The 23972-nt window shown below is 38.5% G+C and overlaps 1 protein-coding gene across 17 annotated transcripts in view; it reads right to left on the reverse strand.

Annotated features, from left to right (window-relative positions):
• Positions 1-23972, reverse strand: part of GPD2 (glycerol-3-phosphate dehydrogenase 2) — a 246551-nt gene that overhangs the window by 65031 nt on the left and 157548 nt on the right. For all 17 annotated transcript variants that reach the window (XM_081580561.1, XM_081580576.1, XM_081580560.1 and 14 more), the window contains 3 exons: positions 16780-16904; positions 15379-15476; positions 14223-14386 (listed from right to left, as the gene is read on the reverse strand). In XM_081580561.1, the coding sequence (XP_081436687.1) occupies positions 14223-14386; positions 15379-15476; positions 16780-16904 (387 nt within the window). The remainder of the gene's footprint in view (positions 1-14222; positions 14387-15378; positions 15477-16779; positions 16905-23972) is intronic.

Here is a 23972-nt window from a genome sequence, read left to right on the forward strand (position 1 = left end):
CCGTGGACTGTAGCCTACCAGGCTCCTCTGTCCATGGAATTCTCCAGGCAAGAATACTGGAGTGGGTTGCCATTCCCTTCTCCAGAGGATCTTCCCAACCCAGGGATCAAACCTGGGTCTCTCACACTGCAAGCAGATAATTTACCGTCTGAGCCACCAGGAAAGCCCGAAGTTTCAGACAAATGTCTAAATCAAAATGTATGGAGTGAATTAATTATATTCACATTTGAGGAGGATGACAGAAGAAAAGAACCGAAGTTACATCAAACAGCAAAGGTAGCAAATTAAAATAATTAAACTTCAGCAAATGAAGTATTTAACTGCAGCTAGGTACTTATATTGTGGGTTCGATCCCTGGGTCGGGAAGATCCCCTGGAGGAAGGCATGGCAACCCACTCATTTTTGCCCAGAGAATCCCATGGACAGGGGGGCCTGGAGGGCTACAGTATATAGGGTTGCAGTGAGTTGAACATGACTGAAGCAACTTAGCACACATGCACCCACAGGTATTTATATACTTTAAATGTTACTTTAAATTATATGTTTGTTTCATTGTGTTTGTATTAATCATGTTTACGCTTGGTTCCTTTTAAATAGGACCTTTTATTACTTAAAAAAATAGACATAATTGAATGGCTTTCCCTCTTTATTCATATTGAAGGATCATGAAGACATGAGTTTTACCCAAAAGAGATGAGAAAAGAAATACCCAAAGAGAAGATAGAGGGAAGAGATAAAAATATATATTAATCTTGCTCTACACAAAATATATTTCTTGTAACTCCCATGTACTGTTATTATTTTTTTTTAATGTTTTTTGAAGAGGCAACTATTGAAAAAGACAATTTGGGTTTATATTATTCCCTTAAGGAAATGGAAGTAGTGAATTTGTCTGATTTATAAATTCTGACTGTATTCAGATTATTTTTTTAAATAATAATGTATTTACACCCTTTCTTTTGCCAAAAATAGATCTGAATAGCTACTGAGGTACAACACTTTGCACACAAAAGATTATTGAGAGAGAGGCAGAGAGAACTCTCTGGAGCCTCTCCATGGCTGTCTTTCAGTCAGTTTGTTCTCTGTAAGGAAAAGTAAAATGGCATGAATTCCTAAGTCCACTCATTATTTTATTTCTCAGGTTAAAAATGAGAAGAATTTAAAACACCTGGAAAATAGGGAGTTCCTGGTATACTAAGAGACTTCAGAGTTACCTATGCCAAGTTAATTCAGCTATATATTAATCATCTTTGACATAAACATTACATACAAGTTATTTGATTTGTTCTTAATCTGATAGATGTTCATCTAACCCCTATGTTCTCTGACCATTTTCTCATCAAAGCTTTATTCTTCTGAACAGACAGTAAATTACCACACTGGTAATAATTTTTCAGTGAATGCAAGACTATCTCTTTGGTTTTCAATAGTAGAGAAGCAGCAGTTATACAAACTGTGTGGGAAATCAGTTGTGTGTGTGTGTGTGTATTTAATGTGCAAAGCTGAGTTGTTTTTTTGTTAAGTAAATGGTTGTATGGTTCATATTTTCTGTGGATGGATATAATGATCTAAGGAGTGTTTTACTAACATGAAGAGTGATATGAGTAAGTATTAATAGTAATAATGAAACTAGTTTGAAATTCACATTCTAAAATAGGTCTATTTGGCGCCAGAGAATATAATCTACCAAGGTGTTAGTTTCATTTATAAGAATGGCTTTTTTTCAGTTTTCTATATTATATTAGCAGGGCTTAGTTGTAGAATTTCTAGTTGCAACTGCCATAGGGGCTTTTTAAGTGAAGCGATGTTTTTATTACTGCTATTCTTGTGAGGATAGATACCAGCCTGGCGTTCCATTATACTAAGAAAGCCACCGTGTGTTGTGTGAACAGCTAGATATTGATTGACTATTTTTTTTCTCTCTTTCTTCCTTTTCCTAAGCATTTTTCTGGGCAAAGACTCTTAATCTCCTCGAAAGAATTCTAGAAAACATGCTAAAGTGCATAGATCAGTGGGCACCTGGGGACTCTGCCAATAGACACTGTCATACAATAAAGTAGTAAGAAAAAAAGTTCTAAAGATCAATCACTCCAGGTTTTTTTTTTAATTTCTTATTTATTTCCCCACATTCCAATGGTAATTATTTCTTTCCAAATATGATCTAAGAGACCGTATCTCTGAAGGAGAACTACTTTGAGACAAACATACTGGGGGATAGTTACTTTAAGCTTCAATACATGGTACATTTAAACACGGCTCCTATTTCTTGGGAGTGTGTTTTCCCAAGGTCTCTAAAACAAAAGCGGAAAATAAAAATTGAAAGTCTTAACCATAAACTACAATTAATTAGTTTCATGTCTAAAAATTTTAATTCATTACTATAAAGAATATAAAATCAAATTTTACTAAGAAGTGTATAATTTCATGTATTAGCATAAAACAGATGCATCTATTTAAAAAGACTCTACTTAACATGAATATTTAGTCTGAAGATTGGCTTTAAACACAAGCAGATGATATGTACTAGGTTTTAGCAAATTTAAACAAATCAGAGAATAACAATAAAAGCATTTGAGACTCACAGCCTAATTTAATCTCCCTACACAGATAAAAATAGTGGATGTGCCATTGTTCTGTGGTGTCCAAAGAAACAAAATTTCATTTTCACTTATAAAAAGAAAAATAATTTCGGACTTCCCTGGTGGTCCATGGTTAAGGACAGGAACCTGCCTTCCAATGCAGGGGACTCTGGTTCTATCCCTGGTGAGGGAACTAAGATCCTACATGCTCAGGGCAACTAAACCTGCGCTCCACAACTAGAGAGAAGCCCACACGCAGCAGCTAAGACCTAATACAGCCAAATAAATGAATAAAAATTAAAAAAAAAAGAAAACTAACTTGAAAATATTGATGATGACTAAGGCTGTATGAAAAAGAAATGCAAAAAAAGCAAAATGGCTGTCTGAGGAGGTCTTACAAATAGCTGTGAAAAGAAGAGAAGCAAAAAGCAAAGGAGAAAAGGAAAGTATACCCATTTGAATACAGAGTTCCAAAGAATAGCAAGGAGAGATAAGAAAACCGTCCTCAGTGATCAATGCAAAGAAATAGAGGAAAACAATAGAATGGGAAAGACTAGAGATCTCTTTAAGAAAGTTAGAGATATTAAGGGAATATTTTATGCAAAGATGGGCACAATAAAGGACAGAAATGGTATGGACCTAACAGAAGCAGAAGATATTAAGAAGAGGTGACAAGAAAACAAAGAAGAACTGTACAAAAAAGATCTTCACGACCCAGATAATCACGATGGTGTGATCATTCACCTAGAGCCAGACATCTTGGAATGTGAAGTCAAGTGTGCCTTAGGAAGCATCACTGTGAACAAAGCTAGTGGAGGTGATGGAATTCCAGTTGAGCTATTTCAAATGCTGAAAGATGATGCTGTGAAAGTGCTGAACTCAAAAAGACAGTAAATAGGGAAAACTCAGCAGTGGCCACAGGACTGAAAAAGGTTAGTTTTCATTCCAATCCCAAAAAAAGGCAATGCCAAAAAATGCTCAAACTACCACACAATTGCACTCATCTCACATGCTAGTAAAGTAATGCTCAAAATTCTCCAAGCCAGGCTTCAGCAATACGTGAACCGTGAACTTCCAGATGTTCAAGCTGGTTTTAGAAAAGGCAGAGGAACCAGAGATCAAATTGCCAACATCCGCTGGATCACTGAAAAAGCAAGAGAGTTCCAGAAAAACATCTATTTCTGCTTTATTGACTATGCCAAAGCCTTTGACTGTGTGGATCACAATAAACTGGAAAATTCTGAAAGAGATGGGAATACCAGACCGCCTGACCTGCCTCTTGAGAAATCTGTATACAGGTCAGGAAGCAACAGTTAGAACTGGGCATGGAACAACAGACTGGTTCCAAATAGGAAAAGGAGTATGTCAAGGCTGTAAATTGTCACCCTGCTTATTCAACTTATATGCAGAGTACATCATGAGAAACGCTGGGATCAAGATTGCCGGGAGAAATATCAATAACCTCAGATATGCAGATGACACCACCCTTATGTCAGAAAGTGAAGAAGAACTAAAGAGCTTCTTGATGAAAGAGGAGAGTGGAAAAGTTGGCTTAAAGCTCAACGTTCAAAAAACTAACATCATGGCATCCGGTCCCATCACTTCATGACAGATAGATGGGGCAACAGTGGAAACCATGACTGACTTTATTTTTCTGGGCTCCAAAATCACTGCAGATGGTGATTGTAGCCATAAAATTAAAAGACACTTACTCCTTGGAAGGAAAATTATGATCAACCTAGACAGCATATTAAAAAGCAGAGACATTACTTTGCCAACAAAGTCCGTCTAGTCAAGGCTATGGTTTTTCCAGTGGTCATGTATGGATGTAAGAGCTGGACTATAAAGAAAGCTGAGCACCAAAGAATTGATGCTTTTGAACTGTGGTGTTGGAGAAAACTCTTGAGAGTCCTTTGGACTGCAAGGAGATCCAACCTGTCCATCCTAAAGGAGATCAGTCCTGGGTGTTCATTGGAAGGACTGATGCTGAAGCTGAAACGCCAATACTTTGGCCACCTGATGCGAAAAGCTGACTCATTGAAAAAGACCCTGATGCTGGGAAAGATTGAGGGCAGGAGAAGAAGGGGACGACAGCGGATGAGATGGTTGGATGGCATCACCGACTCAGTGGATGTGGGTTTGGGTGAACTCCGGGAGTTGGTGATGGACAGGGAGGCCTGGTATGCTGCAGTTCATGGGGTCGCAAAGAATCGGACACGACTGAGCGACTGAACTGACTGAACTGAAGGCTGTATGTACCAATGCATATATTTTGATCTAAGCAGTGAACATGACTATAATATGTAATTCCATGAAATTTGGTTCCTGGATTCTTTTTAAATTCACCTTTTTAAAACTTTGGGGTTCCTTATACTACCATGGAATGAAATATTCATTATATTAGATGAAAAGAGAAAAGAATTACTATTATCTAAGGAATGGGAGGAGAAGCAAATGAAAGTGTACATAATATATACACGTATGCATACACATGCAGACAATGAGCGGATAAGCCAAAATTCTATTTTTAAAAATGTTGTCTTTAAAGAAAACGAGGAAATGGTGAGAAGGGAGAGAGGCTAGCCTTATTTGAATAGTTTTTGTGTCTATTTTGACTTTGAAGCCCTGTATCTTACATATTTTTTTTTAAAGCACACTTTTAACAAGAGAAATCCCTAAAAATAGAAAGCAAAATTAAAATGATTTGTTGTATCAAGCTGATGGCTTAGCCACACTGATAGAAACTATGTAAGGTAGCTTTAAAAGACAGTAATTCATATATTCCCATTGGCATATACTCTAAGAACAAAAACAACAAAACTGCAACAACAAAAATCTTAAACTGGTTTCAATAATAAAATTTCTGGAGGTATGATTGATGAGATTAAATAAAGTCATGTACTCATGAATTTAAGTATAATTAATTACGTCTAAGAGGGCTTTCCAGGTGGCACTGGTGGTAAAAAAATCACCTGCCGATACAGGAGACATAAGAGAAGCGAGTTCCATCCTTGGGTTGGGAAGATCCCATGAATGAAGGCATGGCAACCCACTACAGTATTCTTGCCTGGAGAATCCCATTGACAGAGGAGCCTGGTGGGCTACAGTCTATATGGTTGCAAAAGAGTTGGTCACAACTTAGTGACTAAACAACAAAACCCATCTCTTAAATCTGGGATGCCTCTATGATTCACTTTAATTAATAGAATATGGTAGAAGTGACACTGTGTGACTTCTAAGGCTAAAGCAGAAGAAGTCTTGTATTTAAGACTTAGTCTCTTGGTACTCACTGGGGTAAGCCAGCCACCACATAAGAAGTCCAACTCAGCCATGTGGAAAAGCCACAATGAGAGAAAGATGTGGGACCAGCCCCCAGCTATTCCATTCTTCTCAGCCCAGGAGCCAGACATGTAGGTAAGAAAGCTTTCGGAAGACTCCAGCCTCAGCCAGCACCTCACTGCTTATAGGAGGGGCCCCAAATGAGAAACACCCAGGCGAGCCCATCCATCCTCAAAACTCTGAGAGTGTCCATTGATACTCTGAGTCACTAAGCTTGCATGCTGTTTCTTTTGCAGCAACAGATTAATGTTGCTGTTGCTGCTGCTGCCAAGTCGCTTCAGTCGTGTCCGACTCTGTGCGACCCCATAGACAGCAGCCCACCAGGCTCTGCCGTCCCTGGGATTCTCCAGGCAAGAACACTGGAGTGGGTTGCCATTTCCTTCTGCAATGCATTAAAGTGAAAAGTGAAAGTGAAGTCACTCAGTTGTGTCCGACTCTTTGCAACCCCATGGACTGCAGCCCACCAGGCTCCTCCGTCCATGGGATTTTCCAGGCAAGAGTACTGGAGTGGGTCGCCAGTGCCTTCTCCGAACAGATTAATGGGACAAGCCTAAAACCACTGTACAGGAAACACAAGGGAACTGTTAAACAAAACCATGAGGAAACAAAGGAAGGGATGGGAAACTATTAGTTAAAAAGAATGAATTGGTATATAGAAATCTTAACTAGGATTTTGTTTATTTTATGGTTTATTTTTTAATTGGGAGCCAATTAAGGTTATGATACTATAGGTGACAATGTGATCATGATCAGACATTTGATCTTCAGGAATTACTGTTAAACATTTTAAGTGTGGCTATATTTTAAAGAAAATTTCTTAACTTTAAAGCTATAGACTGAAATATTCAAGGATGGATATTTGTTATCTGGGGACAGCAAACAGGAGGATAGATGAAGCTGGGCCATGAGTTTGTGTGTTGAAACTAGAAGTTCATTTTATTCCTCTCATTATTTTGCATATGTCTAAAGTTTCCTTTAGTTAAAAATGCAACTACTTGGCTATGTTTTGTTAAAGCATATAACTGACTTAAAATCTAATGATAGCTGAAACAAGACATAATGTTATAGCTTTTTGTAAAGTTCTTTATGTTTAGCCAAGGAAAAAAATTATTTCACATCGCTGCATGTCCAAAATATTGATCTAGCTATTTAACTCTGCTTCTGAACTTCTCCTGGAAAATAGGAATCATGATTTCCATTCCCATGTATGTTGAGTTTGATCAACTAAGACAATTTATGGGGAAAATAATGTTTTGAAAACCATACTCTGCTGCTGCTGCTGCTGCTGCTAAGTCGCTTCATTCGTGTACGACTCTGTGTGACCCCATAGACGGCAGCCCACCAGGCTCCGCCGTCCCTGGGATTCTCCAGGCAAGAATACTGCTAGGCAAATGCAAAACTTTATTGGTAGTGGAGACCACATGTTTGGCCTAATATTTGGAATATATGCAGTGAGCCCTCTCAAAATCTGTAAGCTCAGAACTCTGTCCTTAATGCATTTGGATCTAATACTAGTCACAGTGCTTAGAAAATAGAACTTTCAGAAAGATTTTTTGGATGAAAGAGTAAACTGGAGGAAAGAGGGCATGGAGATTTTTGATACACTTGCTTCTATCTTTGATTCTGCATCTTTTTTAAAAGCTCAATTGAGCAACAGAGTGTGAGAGAGAAGTTATCTTTCTGTGACCCCACCAGAAGTAATTGTTCAAACAACATGTGCATACATATCCTTCTACTGGTGAATTTTAGCATTGTTTTTAAGCTTTTAGATGCAGAGTTATGAACTACTATCTCAAAATGAATTACTATCTCAGTATGCTATACTTGATCAAACATACTTTTGTGTGCTTTTGATTTTCTTCAAAAAAAAATAATAATTATAAGAGAATAAATTTAATATATGATGCTATTTAATACACGATGGTCAAGTGAGCAGTAAACAATTACAAGCTTTCCTAGGGGCTATTTGCTCAGTCTCACCATCAGGAAGCTAAAGCATATGTTGGATGTTAGCCTGGGTGGACACAAATGTGCCCTATTTACTCAAGGTTTCCTTTGAAGACACAATTTGTAAGTTTTGTTTCTTAGGGGTACATGTCAAACTTCATTTAGCATTAGTTGGTATCCAGATACACTGAATAGCAAAAAGGCAGCATTCCAGGGCAAAATATATGACTGCTATATGAGCAATAATGTCAGTTTCATTTATGTAACTCACAGAAAACAAGAAGAGAAATACAATGGAAAAGCTGACAGGAGGATATATCAAGATAAAAATTACTCACTAAATTTATTTAAGTGTAAAACTTCATATAGACAGGGAAAATATTAAAACTAATAGGTTTTAAATCAACATCTAAGAAGTAGATAATTTTAGAGTAAGTTCTTTTAAAAAGTGTTCTTTAACCCTTAAATTTCAAAGAGTATATACTTATGTAAAACATATTTGTGTGCACAATATTTTCCTTTTTCCTAAGAATGTTTTGCAAATTTTCTAGAAGAATCTGCAAATGTTAAATATATATATATATATAAAAATATATATGGGGACATTTGTAGAATGGATGCTTTGCTTTAGAACATTTTTGTGAAAAGTTGAAATTTGATGGTTGATACAATATGCATAAAATTGACCCAAATAAAACAATTAAAATTTAAATAATTTTATACTTAAAAAGTTATTTTATATTTATATTTATTAATATATTTGAGGCTCAAACTACTTCATGAGCAATACATTATAAACTAAATTCATAGATGTGCAGCTCAAAGCTCAATAAAGTTTGTAAACTTAAGCCATCTACTTTCGCAGTATTGACTGCTTCAGTTGCACTTCGTTGTTGTTTAGTCGCTCAGTCATGTCTGACTCTCTGCGACCCAATGGACTTGTACCTGCCAGGCCCCTCTGTCCATAGGATTTCCCAGACAAGGATACTGGAGTGGGTGGTTTGCCATTTCCTCCTCCAGGGGATCTTCCTGACTCAGGGATTGAACCCACGTCTCCTGCATTGGCAGGCAGGTTACTTACCGCTGAGCCACCGTGACAGTCTGGAAAGCATTTTTCAAGTATGATTGCTTACAACTGTAAGAAAAGTTATCATACCATCTTAAATATATATTTTCTAAGACTCATCCCCGTTGTTCAGCTTAGCTTAGTTCATTCACTTTCAATGCTCTATTTTACTCCATTATGTGAATACACTATAGGTTACTTATTCATTTGTCTCTTGCCTCATATTTGAATTATTTTGCTTTTTGAAGTTATTCCCAGTGCTGCAATAAACTTTTTGTCCATATCTCCTGGTTGCCACATGTAAGAGTTTCTCTGCGATTTATACGTAAAATGATGACAAATTACTAACCCAGTGGTACAAAAAAGAAAAATCAAGTTGAGTATTTCAGAAGTAGAGTAAATGTCAACATATAACTCCAATATGAATATTTATTTATAAATTACATACTTGTACTATTGTACATACATACCTATATAATAGCCATTTAAACCATATGTAAAAAGAGACATTTCTAAGGAATTCGATAGAAACAGGTCTAAGTAAAAGTTCCAAAATACTCTTCCTTACCCCCAGCCGAGGTCTTGTGCAACCCAGGAGGTTCACACAACCACTTTAGGATCACCTCACAAGAACTGTACTAAGAAGCACAGAGACAAACTTGCATAATGGCATAGCTATTTCATTTGTAAATCCATACTAAACCAAGTCCATTTGGTTGTTTATTATATCTATTTCTGTTCTGAAGAAATCAATGTATCTGTCAGATTTCAAGTAGGTAACACCCAATTATAGTTCAACAACTGTGTTTGCAAATAATGTAAATGAGGATTAAAGGCACCATCTTTAGGTTTGACTTATGCTCCAAGAACAAAATGGAACAAAAATGAAAACGCAAGACCAAAAAAAAATCACCTTTGTGTTACTGGGTAATTGATTTTTCTTTCCTTTTTTTTTAAGCTTTCAAACTAGATAAAATCAACACCTTAAAAGACTTGTCTTTAACCCAGGCTTTCTTTTATTAAAGTATACAATTGTGGGTACATGCCTAGAGGAATAATAGTTTGTTCCTAACAAAAGAGTCTGGATTCCACAATATGCCTTTAGCCAGAGGCATCGTTCCCCAAAGCACACAGCTAACTGCATCTCCTGCTGTACCTGTAACAATTTAATTGTATAAGTCAGCCTAGTCAAGCATCTCCAGCTCATGACTGGGAGACATGAAATTCATTGTCATTATTGTCCCTGTCATTTTGGATCATTATATCCTGCTGCAGAATTTTCCTCACTTCAGTGCATTTTTACCTCCAGGAGCCAGGGATTATAGCTGAGGTTGGGGTGGGGGCAGGACCGTGAACTACATTACCTCGGGGGAGTCAGAGATTAAATTGGCTTTGCTCTCTCACAAGCTCAATTCATCTATTTGTATGCTGTAGTTTTAGGTTGGAATAAAAATGAATATTCTAGTGAAACTTGGGTTTCAATTCTCCCTTTGAAACATGGCTGTAACCAACTTTTATTTACATTAGGAAAGCCAATGTAATTTCTCGTAGGTTGCTATTTTCATATGTGCATAAGGAATACTTACGGGTATCATCAAGTATGAAATAACAGATATCTCTCTCTGTCACTGCCTGGACTCTCAGAAGGAAGGATTTAAAGCTGTAATTTTGTTCTCCAGTTGCATCTTACAGAAGCTTAACTGGGGTATCTTATGGTTTTAAATATTTAATGATTTTTAATGATATCTAATTTTCTGTGTACTGGATTGGATGAGTGAAGTTCAACTAGAATGGCAGCAAAGATCTCTAGGATCAAGCAGAGTAAAGTTGACAGAGGAAGACAAGTAAGTTTCTGAGGAAACTGGCAAACCATTCACAGCTGAAGGACCTCACAGCCTGCCAAGTCACCTGAGCCTGTTGTGCCTTAAACACTTCTTGCTGATGTGGGAGAGTTCCACCAGTCACCAACCTATCCATGGAAACCCACAATCAGTGGTAATGGCCACAGACCGGTATAGCAGGTCACTCTCTGGTAGGACAGGAAGAGGGACAGAGTAAAAACACTAGGACTTGTCTCAGGCAGAAAACCAGTGAGATGACTGTATTGTTTTCTCTAACGTAATATAAAAAAGAAAATATAACCTGGTATGTCACTTCCTACCTCAACTTTCACTTCAGAGGGATTTTACTGAAAAATCTGACATCTACTTTGTCTATACAGTCTGTGAGGTCGCAAAGAGTCAGACACGGCTTCGCATAGCGTGGCATACTGGAAAAAGATGGTAGTTATTCCTCCACATATGTGAATTTGTTTTTCAGAGGTTAACAAAATATGGCAAGCACAGAATAGCCACTGTAATTACCACATTAACAGAATCCCTTTGCTCTACACCTGAAACTAACATGACACTGTAAACCAACTACATTCCAATTAAAAAAAAATAATAAAAGATACTCTCTGCCCTACAGCCATTAAGCTTGAACCCTACCCTCTTTCCTATTCCTTGGCAGCCAGAGTGTTTCCACATTTGTGTAAATATGCCTAATCTGGACATTTCATATAAATGAATCATGTGAAAAAAAAAGTATGTGGTCAAAGATGTAAACTTCTAGTACCAAGATAAGTAAGTTCTGAGGATGTAATACACAGCATGCTGTGCTGCGCCGCGCTTAGTTACTCAGTTGTGTCTGACACTTTGGATCCCATGGACGGTAGCTTACCAGGCTCCTCTGTCTATGGCAATTCTCCAGACAAGAACGCTGGAGTGGGTTGCCATGCCCTCCTCCAGGGGATCTTCCCAACCTAGGGATCGATCCAGGTCTCCCGCATTGCAGGAAGATTCTTTATCATCTGAGCCATCAGGGAGGCCCAAGAACACAGGAGTGGGTAGCCTATTCCTTCTCCAGGGGATCTTCCCGACCCAGGAATCGAACCGAGATCTCCTGCATGGATGTGTTGTTGTTATTGTTAAGAAAGGTTTATCTTATAAATTACAATGTTCAGAATTCAACTGCAATGGTATATGCTTAAGTATTTTTTCCTTTCTGAAGTACTTTGGTAGCAGGATAATAATGCTATTTTTCTGGTTAAAGAGTAAGTCATCCTTTCCTTTCTTTGAGCACATATTTATTACATTTAATTTCTTTCTATATGCTCCTTTCTACCTTATTTCCATGTTGTTATTTAATTTGCTCATCACACCATTAGTTTTAACAAGAGTTGCCCTACCTGTGAATACAGCTGTGAAACCGTAGAACTACACCGTTTAACGTTGCTGTTTTGTCTTGCCTCAAGCATGACATAGTTGGACCTACATCATTTCAGAACAAGATTAAAAAAGAAACTATTTCCAGTGACTAGAATGATTTTTACTTTTTCAAGACTTGGGTTTCACAATCAATTTTCAAATATCAATTTGAAATTATTTAAAATAATAATTTTTAAACTTTTCAGTAATCTTTGCTAAACTCATAATTTTGAAATCTGTAACAAGCTATAAAAGCCAATTGTAGATTAAATTCTCCTTCCTCTGATTTTAATATGATAATGTTTCTCCTGCATTATGTGACATAGATGTCCCTTGGTTTCTCTAGGTAGAATCAATAAGAATCTATAATTCATAACAATATCAAACCAGCAAAAGACAGGACATCACAAATTCAGATATGACATCCACTAATATTCCCCTCAAGGAGATTCAGATATGCACAAGCTAAAAAATAAAAATAACAAATAAAAGTAGTTTGTGTTCAATAGATCATGTGGTAGAGAAAATGGCCAAGTACTTGAGAGAGTTTGCATGGGAAGGATTAAAACTAAGAGGCAAAGGCCACAAACATTTCCATGGCAGGATGGGCAGGGGTCCATCTGCAGAATGCCTTCTGATTCCTCCTGTACCAAAAACCTCTTTAATGTAATCACCCAACAAACTACAATGGATTAACGTTAAGGGCTTGAAGAAGGGAAAGAAATTCACAGTTAAGATTGTCCTTTAACATGAGATTCAATCAGGGGCACCAAAAAAGTAGTTAAGTGCCCCCCTGTGGTGTTTAGATGCTGCAAGGCATTGTAAACTGTGCATTTTCTGGCTTTTAATGTTTGTCAAAGACCCTTAATATTTTTCTAATATTGTTGCTCCTAACACATCTTCTTGAGTTTGTCCCCATTTCCCCAACTCCATGTATACATTTTGCATTCATACATGAAAGCCTGACAGATAGCTAAATTGATTCAGAAATCTAATGCTGAGGAGAAACAAAGGGGTAGCTTAAAAGATATCCTGTATTATGATGTATAAATATCAAAGTCTCCCGAAAAAAGAAAAAAACAAAATATTTCTTCATACTAAGAGTTTAGATATCTAACACTAAATACATAAGATCACATAGTGGGATTTTAAAAACTCACTGAGCTATAGAGTCTAAGCTGTCCTTTGTGTCACAAAATTTCTAAGACTTTTTGAATGTGTACAGTTATCTGTGTCCAGCTATTTATTTATAAACAGAAATTCCTGGACTATTTTCCAATTCCATTCTCCCTTAAAAACCGCAGTAAAATTTCACAAATAGCTTTTCCTGTGATGTTTTGTGTTGTATTGTGGTTCATCTGGAGCTATGTTAAGTGGTTAGTCCCTTCAAATAAAAGTGTACAAAACTGTATTGTTAACACACACGCAAACACAACGAATGAACACTGAACACAAGGCAAATGGGTACTAGATAATGTCACTGTTAGAAAACATCTAACAACAATAAAATAAGCATTAAAAACTGAAGGACTGAAGAAAAAAAACGAGGGACTGGTTTAACAGATGCAATGTTCATCTGCTTTCATCACATAAATTATATGTTCAAGAATTGTGTCTTGTGCAAAATATGAACATGTCCATTTCAGCCCAGAGGCATTTTTCCCTAGGCTTATAACCCCTTGAAAATAGAGGTTTCATCTAGAAAACCTAACAGATCCTCAGCTGCTTTCAAGATTATAATATATTCATAAGGTAAGCGTTCACTGGCAAACATATAACAAATTAAATGGCATGAAGGTGGGGCCCAAAATGCACAATGATGGAAAACGGACCAAACCAACCATGAGATTCAAAGTCGAAGGAATATTCAATATTCAATATTCGAGCGATGTTAAAAGCAAAACACTATGTGCAGAGTGCACATGTGTGTTTGTGTGTTGTGTAAGATTAGCATTAATTAGTATGCAAAACTATCTCATTAAGAATACACTGTAAGGGTCATGAGTGAGAGACAAGTATCCTGAAAAAACAAAAATCACGTACCATCATAGTAGACGATTGCTCCTACCAGTTTGTCCTTCTGGAGCATTGGGAAATGCTCAAGGGCTCTTGATTTGCTGAGGACATAACTGCTTTTCAGGCAATTACTTCCAGCAACCAGATCATATAGCTTGATTCCTACCCAGTAGTATGGTAACTGCCACCACCTACAGCATAAAGAAAGGAAAAGGTTTCTTTACAGAGTAAAACATTATAGAATGTCACTTTATAAGACACTTGTTATTAAGAAAAGTGAAGTATATCTAGAAGTGTACTCCATAAGAAACAAGAGAAGTGCCTTCCTGTTCTGAGACCAGTCCAGCTGAATTACATACATAAATGAATCATCTCAAAGACAGTGGTTCTGGACCTGACTTCATATTAGACTTTCTAGGGAGCATCAAAAATAAACATAGCTGCCTGGATCTTGTGATCCTAGAGATCAACTGAACTAGACTAGGGCAAAGATCAGAGTGACTCTAATGTACACCCAGGGTAGAAACTCATTGGCTTAAGATGTCTCAAGCCATCTATGACAAAATATAGACAAAAATTATAAAATTTGTCTCTAGACCCCACAACACTCATGCAGCTAACAGAGCTACATAATCCTGTATTTCCTATTATCTATATTCCAGTTTAAGTCAATTTGATGGATAGCTCTAACAATATTCAGAAAATTGGGTTTAATAATTTACGATTATCTGACACCTACAAACCAAATTTCAGGTTTGGTTAACTCAGAAATTTAAAATGACACAAAATGGCTTAGGGTTTGGAGTTGATATATGTCAGTTCAGATTTCGCAGCAGGATTCATTCTGGCTCTGCATTTTAGCCTGCAAATGACCCTCTTATGCTTCCCAGTGCAAATGCAGTTATTCCTCTATATACTCTCAGAAACTGGAGTTTAAAACAACTAATTATAAGCCACTTTGCCTTCAAGATCTAGCCCTCAGAGGTGAGTTGGCAGAGAGTAATTTAGGAAAAGTCACCCTTTTTAAAATACAACAAAGGAAAATATTTTAAAAGGATTAAAGATTAGGACCAATTACAACTACTTTAAGAAATACACATTGAGGCACTTCTGCCATTAAAACTGGGTTGTTCTATGGGTTTCAGATAAGCAAAGAGTATATTGATGATACCAAAAGGCTTACTTGTAAATTGGAAGCATAATAGGCAATGGAGCTGATAAATGGGGAGCAATTTCCAGCAGGTTGGCACGCTCATGAAGGGCTTCTTTTACCAGCCTGTACTGAAAAGCAAAACAGAGAAAATTAGTTTGGCAGTAACAGATCATAATATTTTCAAATGGCAAATAGACACCCTGCCAACTGATTGATACACAGAAACCTCTCTACCTCTGAGTGAGGATGGCTCCCTCCTAATCAAATTTCTAATAATACATCATGCTGTCAACCTGAAAGATTTTTTAGAAACCTTAACTGTATTTGCATAGGAGAAAAACATGCTGTCAGAGTTCCCAGGTGTAAGATATTTTCCTGACTTGAGTTACAAGATTATTGTAACAATTTATCTTGCATTGTCTGTATTGTCCCTTTTCTCAGTCCCCCATAATATTTTCTCATGTAAGAGATAACAGATTGTTCAAATTCATGTTAAACGTTTTCTTCTTGCCGCCATTAGCCCAAGCAGACATAGTACTTAGGAGTTGCATGGTATTTTATAAATGATCATGAAAAAGCTTTTGTCTTTAGTCTTCATTATCCCTCTCTGAAGACCCAGCATTACTATCATAATACTAATTTTTACAAATGAGAAAACTGGGGCTCATAGAAATTGAATAAATAAGTTATAGCACATCACAAGTCATCTGATTGTAAACCCTATGCTCTTTTCTTTATGTCCATCACGGTCCTAAACAGACATGTAAGAAAAGGGGACAGAGTCAAAACTGACAATGTCAAGTTAGTGCTGCTGTGTTTTTCATAGACGAAAAGCAGATAGGGAGTTCAGCTGATTTTTTTTTTTTTTACCCCCTCTGGGAAATGTCATCTTCCACACTGCCTTGGCAGTTTTCAAATGGTGGCAGACTGGACACAACAAAGTGTGACATAAAAAAAAAAGCATGACTCAGATCATCTTTTCCTTCAGAATATGTCAGTGACAATATGCACTGTGACTGCATTTGCAGTTAAGATCAGTTTAATACTCCTCATGTATTACAACAGAGCTCCCCTGAACCCACTGGGGAAGTAGCAATTTGGTGGCCATTGGTCAGAAAAACAAAACAAAAAACAATCACAACTGTTAAAAGGTAAAACATCCAAAAGTGATTTTGTAAATCTGCTACCTTGACATGTCTGTGTAGAAAAGGACCCTGGTTACTCATGAACGTATTGCTACAAGAAAAAACAACAACAACAACAACAAAACTGACACACCTCTCCTGAAAGACCCTCCAGCAGAATACACTAAATAGATATTTCCAATAAGAAATGTTAAGGCCATTAAAAAAAAAAACAAAAAACTGATTTAATTGGGTAGAAAAAAAGCATAGTAACAATTTTTGCTTAACAACCAGCATACACAATTACCTGCTCAATATCCAACTTCATGATAGCCTTCTGAAGATATCTCACACCACCATGGATCAATTTAGTGCTTCTGCTGCTGGTCCCCGATGAGAAATCATCTCTTTCTACAAGGGCTGTTTTTAGTCCTGTGTAACCAGAAAACCAAATTAACTTCTTAAATTACACAATTTGTATGTAATTCATTAAAGGCACTTCTCCAGGGTAGAGACAATCACAAGAAAAATTACTCTGAACATGGATAAATTTGTATTCAAAGTGCAGTACACTGTCTATATTATAATGAAGAGATTTTAGTCTCTTCCTGGGGGAAAAGTCAAACCAGAACTAGAAGCATATTAAACTGTGAATGAATCACAACTAGAAAATATTACAGTGCAATTTCATGGCAGTAATATACTCTGGTGTGTTTCAAGGGTTGAAGGGAAGACTGGCACCCATCTTTATCCATGTAGAGTTAACTCAGTATTGTTACGATGCCTTCTGGAACTGACATTTAACTCCTCACTACAAGAGTCCGGACGTGTGCCAGCCTCTCAGCTTCAGTCAACTCTAATGCACGTGCATGTGTGTTAAGGTGATTCAGGCATGTCTGACTTTTTTTGACCCTATGGACTGTAGCCCACCAGGTTCCTCTGTCCATGGGATTCTCCAGGCAAGAATCCTGGAATGGATTGCCATTGCCCTCCTCCAGGGGATCTTCCTGACCCAGGGATCAAACCCACATCTCTGGCACTTCCTGCATTGCCAGGCAGATTCTTTACCACTAGCTCAATTTGGGAAGCCCCAAATCTAATGCATCAACCACGAATCTAGACTAGCTCTCCACATGCACGTTCCTCTTGCCAGAGTGGTGTGACAGTGGGTATAAAACAGGAAAAGAGATCAAAGACATCAAAACAGAAGAAAAAAAGAGGAGAATAACCTCTGATGTTGAGTTTACAGTCTAACTGAAGACATGCAAGCACAATACTGTAGAATTACAAAGAAAAATACATGCCAGGACAAATGAACCCAGTACAGAGTATCCATGAGTAAAGACAATATTCTTGGGAAAGGTGAGGTTGAATAAGGACAAGTCATTCCAACCTCCCTTCTCTTTCAGAGTTGCAATAAATCTCTTAGGGATGAAATAAGTTTTGTTTTGTTTTCTTGCAGACACACCTCTGCCTCTTCAGGATTGGGAGGACCAACAGTACCGTGAGTCCCATACGCTAGTTACAGATGAAATCCAAAACTTCAAAAGACCCAAAGTATACATCAACACGAAGCCAGGAGGAATTTTCATGGCTTGGCATACTCTTGGGGGATGAGAGAATGTCATAGAGTCCAATTACAATGAGAATATGTAACTGGAGCAGTTTGGGCTCACAAAGCTCATATAAGAGAACCTGTGCATGCATTCAATTCAGAGCCATTTATTACATTTAATACCAAAGGGTCGTTTTTATAACTTTTTAACAGTTTAAATATCGTACCCAAATGTCATCATAAAATCAGGGCAATTCCCTTGACTCAAAAGGACAACATATTTGGAAACTGTGGAGAGAAAAGTAGAGAACTCTGATTCAAGGGCAAAACTGCTAACGCTCTAATGAACTAGCAAAATAACACAGAAATTACAGGTATCATAGATCCAGGTCACTCTTTTTAAGCATTTATGCCAGAAAAAGATCTGTTGAGTTCTCAACTATGAAAATGCTAGCAATATTTAGCTAATTTGGTACAGGATGTATTAAACACACATAAATATTTCATGTTAGTACATATTTTTGAGAGCCTAAGTGCCAGCAAAAGTGCTGGTGTTTGAAATGCTCCCAACAAAAAGAGAGGCAAGTGAACAAAATGAAGCAAAGTTTCATGGGTGTTTCATTTGAAAATGCAGTGGACTCTTACCTTAAAGGCGGTCAAAAATTAAACTCAGAATATAAACCCCAAATTGCTTAGTGGCAATTACATTTGCAATCTCTTTAAGAATGCACTGTGTTGGTGAGTTCTATCAACTTTACTTAGTAAATCCAACACAGACTTCTTCCTCCAGCACTAAAATATACCATTTTTTCTTCAGTTGAAGATCAGATGAGGGAGTTGACTTTCAAATGGCATTTAAGAGCCGGATTATTTAAAACACACCCCTCTTCCAGTCTTAGAAGCAGTCGTGGCATTAAGATGCCCACACCATGAGAGGCAGGGACATTAGACTGAGAGCGGAGAAGCAGTCTTCCATCCAGCCCCTGGCTCCCACCTGCCCAAAGGTACCCACAGGCTGTGGGAGAAGATGCTTAGTCCCCAGTCAGCCCCACTTCCTAGTATGTAATCCCCTACCCTCGTGTGTAGACTGGACCTAGTGCCTTATTCTAATCAACAGAATACAGCCACAATGATGGCCGGCCACTTCTGTGGTTAGGTTACCAGAGACTGTGACTTCCTCTCAGACGAAGCAAGCTGTCTTGTTCTGAGTCAAGGAACCCATTACCCCAGTCAATAGGTCACAAGGAACTGAGGCCTTGGTCCAATAAGGATCTGAATCACGTCAACATCCATGTCAATTGCTAGAAAGCACTGCAGCTTGTGAGAGACTGAGAGTCAGAGGGCCCAGGCAGATTCCTGACTTGCGGACACTGTGTAGGAAAAAAAATATTCTTGTTTGAGGTCACAAAATTTGGGGAGTATTTTATGGATGGGGCTTCCCTGGTGACTCAGATGGTAAAGAATCCACCTGCAATGCAGGAGACCTGGGTTCGATCCCTGGGTTAGGAAGATCGTCTGGAGAAGAGAATGGCTACCCACTCCAGTATTCTTGCCTGGAGAGTTTCATGGAGATAGAGGATCCTGGCAGGCCACAGTCCATGAGGCTCCAAAGAGTCAGACACAACTGAGTGACTAACACTTTCACTTTCTTTATGGATGACACAATTGTTGTGGTCCGGGTGAGGGTTGGAAAAGAATTTCCAGACATGAGACAGAATGAGAGGGGAAAAAAAAGTTTATTACAGTGGGAGACGCTGTTAGAACAGTGGACCAGCTCAAGGGAGAACCAACGTTGAACAAGGGTCCTTAGTCCACTTTTATACCCAGGGTACAAGGAGTGGGATAGGGGTCTTTTGGGTCATTTGCTGATTGGATGCGGCATGTATACTGGGTAGGGGAAGAGTAGGGTAAATACCTTCTCCCTATGGGGTAGGAGGGGAGACAGGTTATACTGTTCCATTAATAGGTACAACATGGGGGAGGGAAGGACGATAAGGGTCTGGTTTTTCCATTCCTGCATTCCAAGACCCTCCTCGGTTTTATCTGCTCTTTCGTTCTTGGGTCACCACATTCCTCCCTCTCTTTATTTTTAGGGCCAATTCTTTGGCCCCTTTTGATACCCTGCTCATGTCTAACTATCTCCTTATTTCCCTTCGCAGGCATTTGGGAACCCAGTCTCAAAGGAAAAGGGGCAATAACCTCTCTGACTTCTTCAGGCTGTACAGGGGTGTTGTGGGGCTCTGGGTTCCCTTTGCCTCGTCTCTGTCCAGGTGCATTTATGCAGACAGATGAGAATCCATGGAATGATAAGGTGGACATGTTTCAGCATTGTCTGGGTGTTGGTCAGGGAATATTCTTGTCGTACTACCACTTGGGGATTTGTTGTATTCTAGAAGAAACAAACTTAACAAGAAAGTTAAAGTTATGTGGCCCAAAGGTTAATAGAAGTAGAAAGCTGCTCAGGGGCTAGCCAGGAGAACCAGGACCAGACATTGGTTCCTGACGTTAGTGTTTCTCTAGGTAGGAGAAGATGCAAGAATTTGGGCTTATAAAATCTTTACCTGAAAACATCTGACTATCTGAAGGCCGGTTCTTCTGGTTTTTTTTCCAGAGCACAGAGTGCCTTATTTCTGATCTCTACCCTGAACTCCTTTCACGGGGTGTTGAAGGTCATCAGGTTGCAGTGGTCACAATGTAATCTTCGTAGAGGCAGCTGGCAAGTGCCAACTTCCACTCAGCAGGGTCCCTTCATAGCCACATATTTGACCATGTTTGGGGGGCATTTCATGGCCATTGTAAACCACAGTGCTGGGAAGACTCATTCCCAGGTCTAGGGAAGATTTCATTGATAGGCCATTCAGTGTGCTGTTATTGGAACAGGCCTTGCGAGTTGCAAAAGTCTCTGGACCGTACCTGTCTTACTAGCGTCTTGGTCCAGGAAAATATTCCCTCTTGTTGCTTCTTCCCATGTCTAGAGTTACATTATTACAATCATTGATCTCATATGGAACTTCATATCAGCATTTTACCATAGGCGCAGTCACACATTTAGTAACATAAGAAACAATCTTCTGAAACAAGTGACATAGAAAATAATATAGCTAGCAGTTATTAGCAAGGTCACAAGCAAGAATTTAAGTCAAGAACTTTCCTTAGGCGTAAGCCCAGTATACCCCAGGTCATCTGACTTAGTTAAATGTTTATAGCCAGGTGTTAATCTCCTGGTTGGACATCATGGAGCATCTGATCTTTATCTGAAGATTACTTACTGAGATAAGCTTTAGAAACAAACTTAGAGTGTCCTTTATAATAACTTAATGAAATCTTTTAGTAATATACCATAACAAGGAACTATCTCAGAAGTGAGTCTGAGTAAACACTAGACCATAATTAACAAAACTAGAAACTTAGTTTAACAATAAACAAAACTTCATATTCAGTGACACATAATTTTTTCATATAAACCCTGTAGCCAGGGAAGGCTTTAACCCATCAAAAAATGAGGTTTGTCAGGGACCGGGAAAAGCCAAGTGGTTGTCTTGGATCTCCCATAGCCCTGACTCTTTGATTTAACAGCTTCTGTTCACCCATTTTTAATTCCCCGATTTAGGAGTAGACTACTTTGACTTTGTGGATCACAAAAAACTGTGGAAAATTCTGAAAGAGATGGGCATACCAGACCACCTGACCTGCCTCTTGAGAAACCTGTATGTAGGTCAGGAAGCAACAGTTAGAACTGGACATGGAACAACAGACTGGTTCCAAATAGGAAAAGGAGTACATCAAGGCTGTATATTGTCACCCTGCTTATTTAACTTACATGCAGAGTACATCGTGAGAAACGCTGGGATGGAGGAAGCAAAAGCTAGAAAAAACATTGCCGGGAGAAATATCAATAACCTCAGATATGCAGATGACACTACCCTTATGGAAGAAAGTTAACAAGAACTAAAAAGCCTCTTGATGAAAGTGAGAGAGGAGAGTGAAAAAGTTGGCTTAAAGCTCAACATTCAGAAAACTAAGATCATGGCATCTGGTCCCATCACTTCATGGCAAATAGATGAGGAAACAGTGACTGTTATTTTTGGGGGCTCCAAAATCACTGCAGATGGTGACTGTAGCCATGAAATTAAAAGACACTTACTCCTTGGAAGGAGTTATGACCAACCTAGACAGCATATTAAAAAGCAGAGACATTACTTTGTCAACAAAGGTCCATCTAGTCAAGGCTAGGGTTTTTCCAGTAGTCATGTATGGATGTGAGAGTTGGACTACCAAGAAAGCTGAGTGCAGAAAAATTGATGCTTTTGAACATGTGCTGTTGGAGAAGACTCTTGAGAGTCCCTTGGACTCCAAGGAGATCCAACCAGTCCCACCTAAAGGAGATCAGTCCTGGGTGTTCATTCGAAGGACTGATGCTGAAGCTGAAACTCCAATACTTTGGCCACCTGATGCGAAGAACTGACTCATCTGAAAAGACCCTGATGCTGGGAGGGATTGGGGGCAGGAGGAGAAGGGGACGACAGAGGATGAGATGGTTGGATGGCATCACCAACTCAATGACATGAGTTTGGGTAAAATCTGGGAGTTGGTGATGGACAGGGAGGCCTGTTGTGTTGGGGTTAATAGGGTCTCAAACAGTCGGACACCACTGAGTGACTGAACTGGACTGATTCTGATTGCCATGTTTTAAGGACACCAGGATAGCAAAAGCCTAACCACGAGGGCTTATTTTTTTGTAGAAGCAGAATGAGCTTTGTCTACATGTACCATAATCTTAAATAATGTTTATTTACTTTACCAAAGTAACAAAAGATTTTAAAAACAAATATAAATCACTTAAAGGCAAAGAAATTCATAATCTGTTATCTAAAGCTGCATTCTAAGAAAACTTTGTTCTCTTAACATAGAGAGTAGACTAAATTCCAGTTTGTTACCAGTTTACCAGATAACAAAATTTGTTTATTGCTAAATCTTAGAAGTCTTTTCCATAAATCTTGAAGTAGCAGTATTCTTGCAAAGGCATCAGAGTGAAACCATAGAAGGCATGTTTAAAATCTGATTAAATTGCAATTGGCAAGGTAGCGTGGTCATTGCCATGATACTAAACACTTTAATATGATAACTAGAATTATAACTGACAACATTTTACCAGAACATACCAGATTTTCATGAATTTCACATAATTTCTAGGATATCTATATTAGTAACATCAACCATACAATATAACCTGAGAAGATACATCACTCCTCCAACAATACTTTCCTTGTAATTTAACATGTCAAATAAACTCAGTTCAGTTCAGTTCATTCACTCAGTCATGTCCGACTTTTTGCGACCCCATGAACCGCAGCACGCCAGGCCTCCCTGTCCATCACCAACTCCCAGAGTCCACTCAAACCCATGTCCACTGTGTCGGTGATGCCATCCAACCATCTCATCCTCCATCGTCCCCTTCTCCTCCTGCCCTCAATCTTTCCCAGCATCAGGGTCTTTTCCAATGAGTCAGCTCTTCACATCAGGTGGCCAAAGTATTGGAGTTTCAGCTTCAGCATCAGTCCTTCCAATGAATATTCAAGACTGATCTCCTTTAGGATGGACTGGTTGGATCTCCTTGCAGTCCAAGGGACTCTCAAGAGTCTTCTCCGACACCCCAGTTCAAAAGCATCAATTCTTTGGCACTCAGCTTTCTTTATAATCCAACTCTCACATCCATACATGACCACTGGAAAAACCACAGCCTTTACTAGACGGACCTTTGTTGACAAAGTAATGTCTCTGCTTTTTAATATGCTGTCTAAGTTGGTAATAAATTTCCTTCCAAGGAGTAAGTGTCTTTTAATTTCATGGCTGCAGTCACCATCTGCAGTGATTTTGGAGCCCAGAAAAATGAAGTCAGCCACTGTTACCACTGTTTCCTCATCTATTTGCCATGAAGTGACGGG

This window comes from Giraffa tippelskirchi, chromosome 3 (assembly GCF_054371585.1).
Source record: "Giraffa tippelskirchi isolate mGirTip1 chromosome 3, T2T-mGirTip1v1.2.pri, whole genome shotgun sequence".
Taxonomy (NCBI): domain Eukaryota; kingdom Metazoa; phylum Chordata; class Mammalia; order Artiodactyla; family Giraffidae; genus Giraffa; species Giraffa tippelskirchi.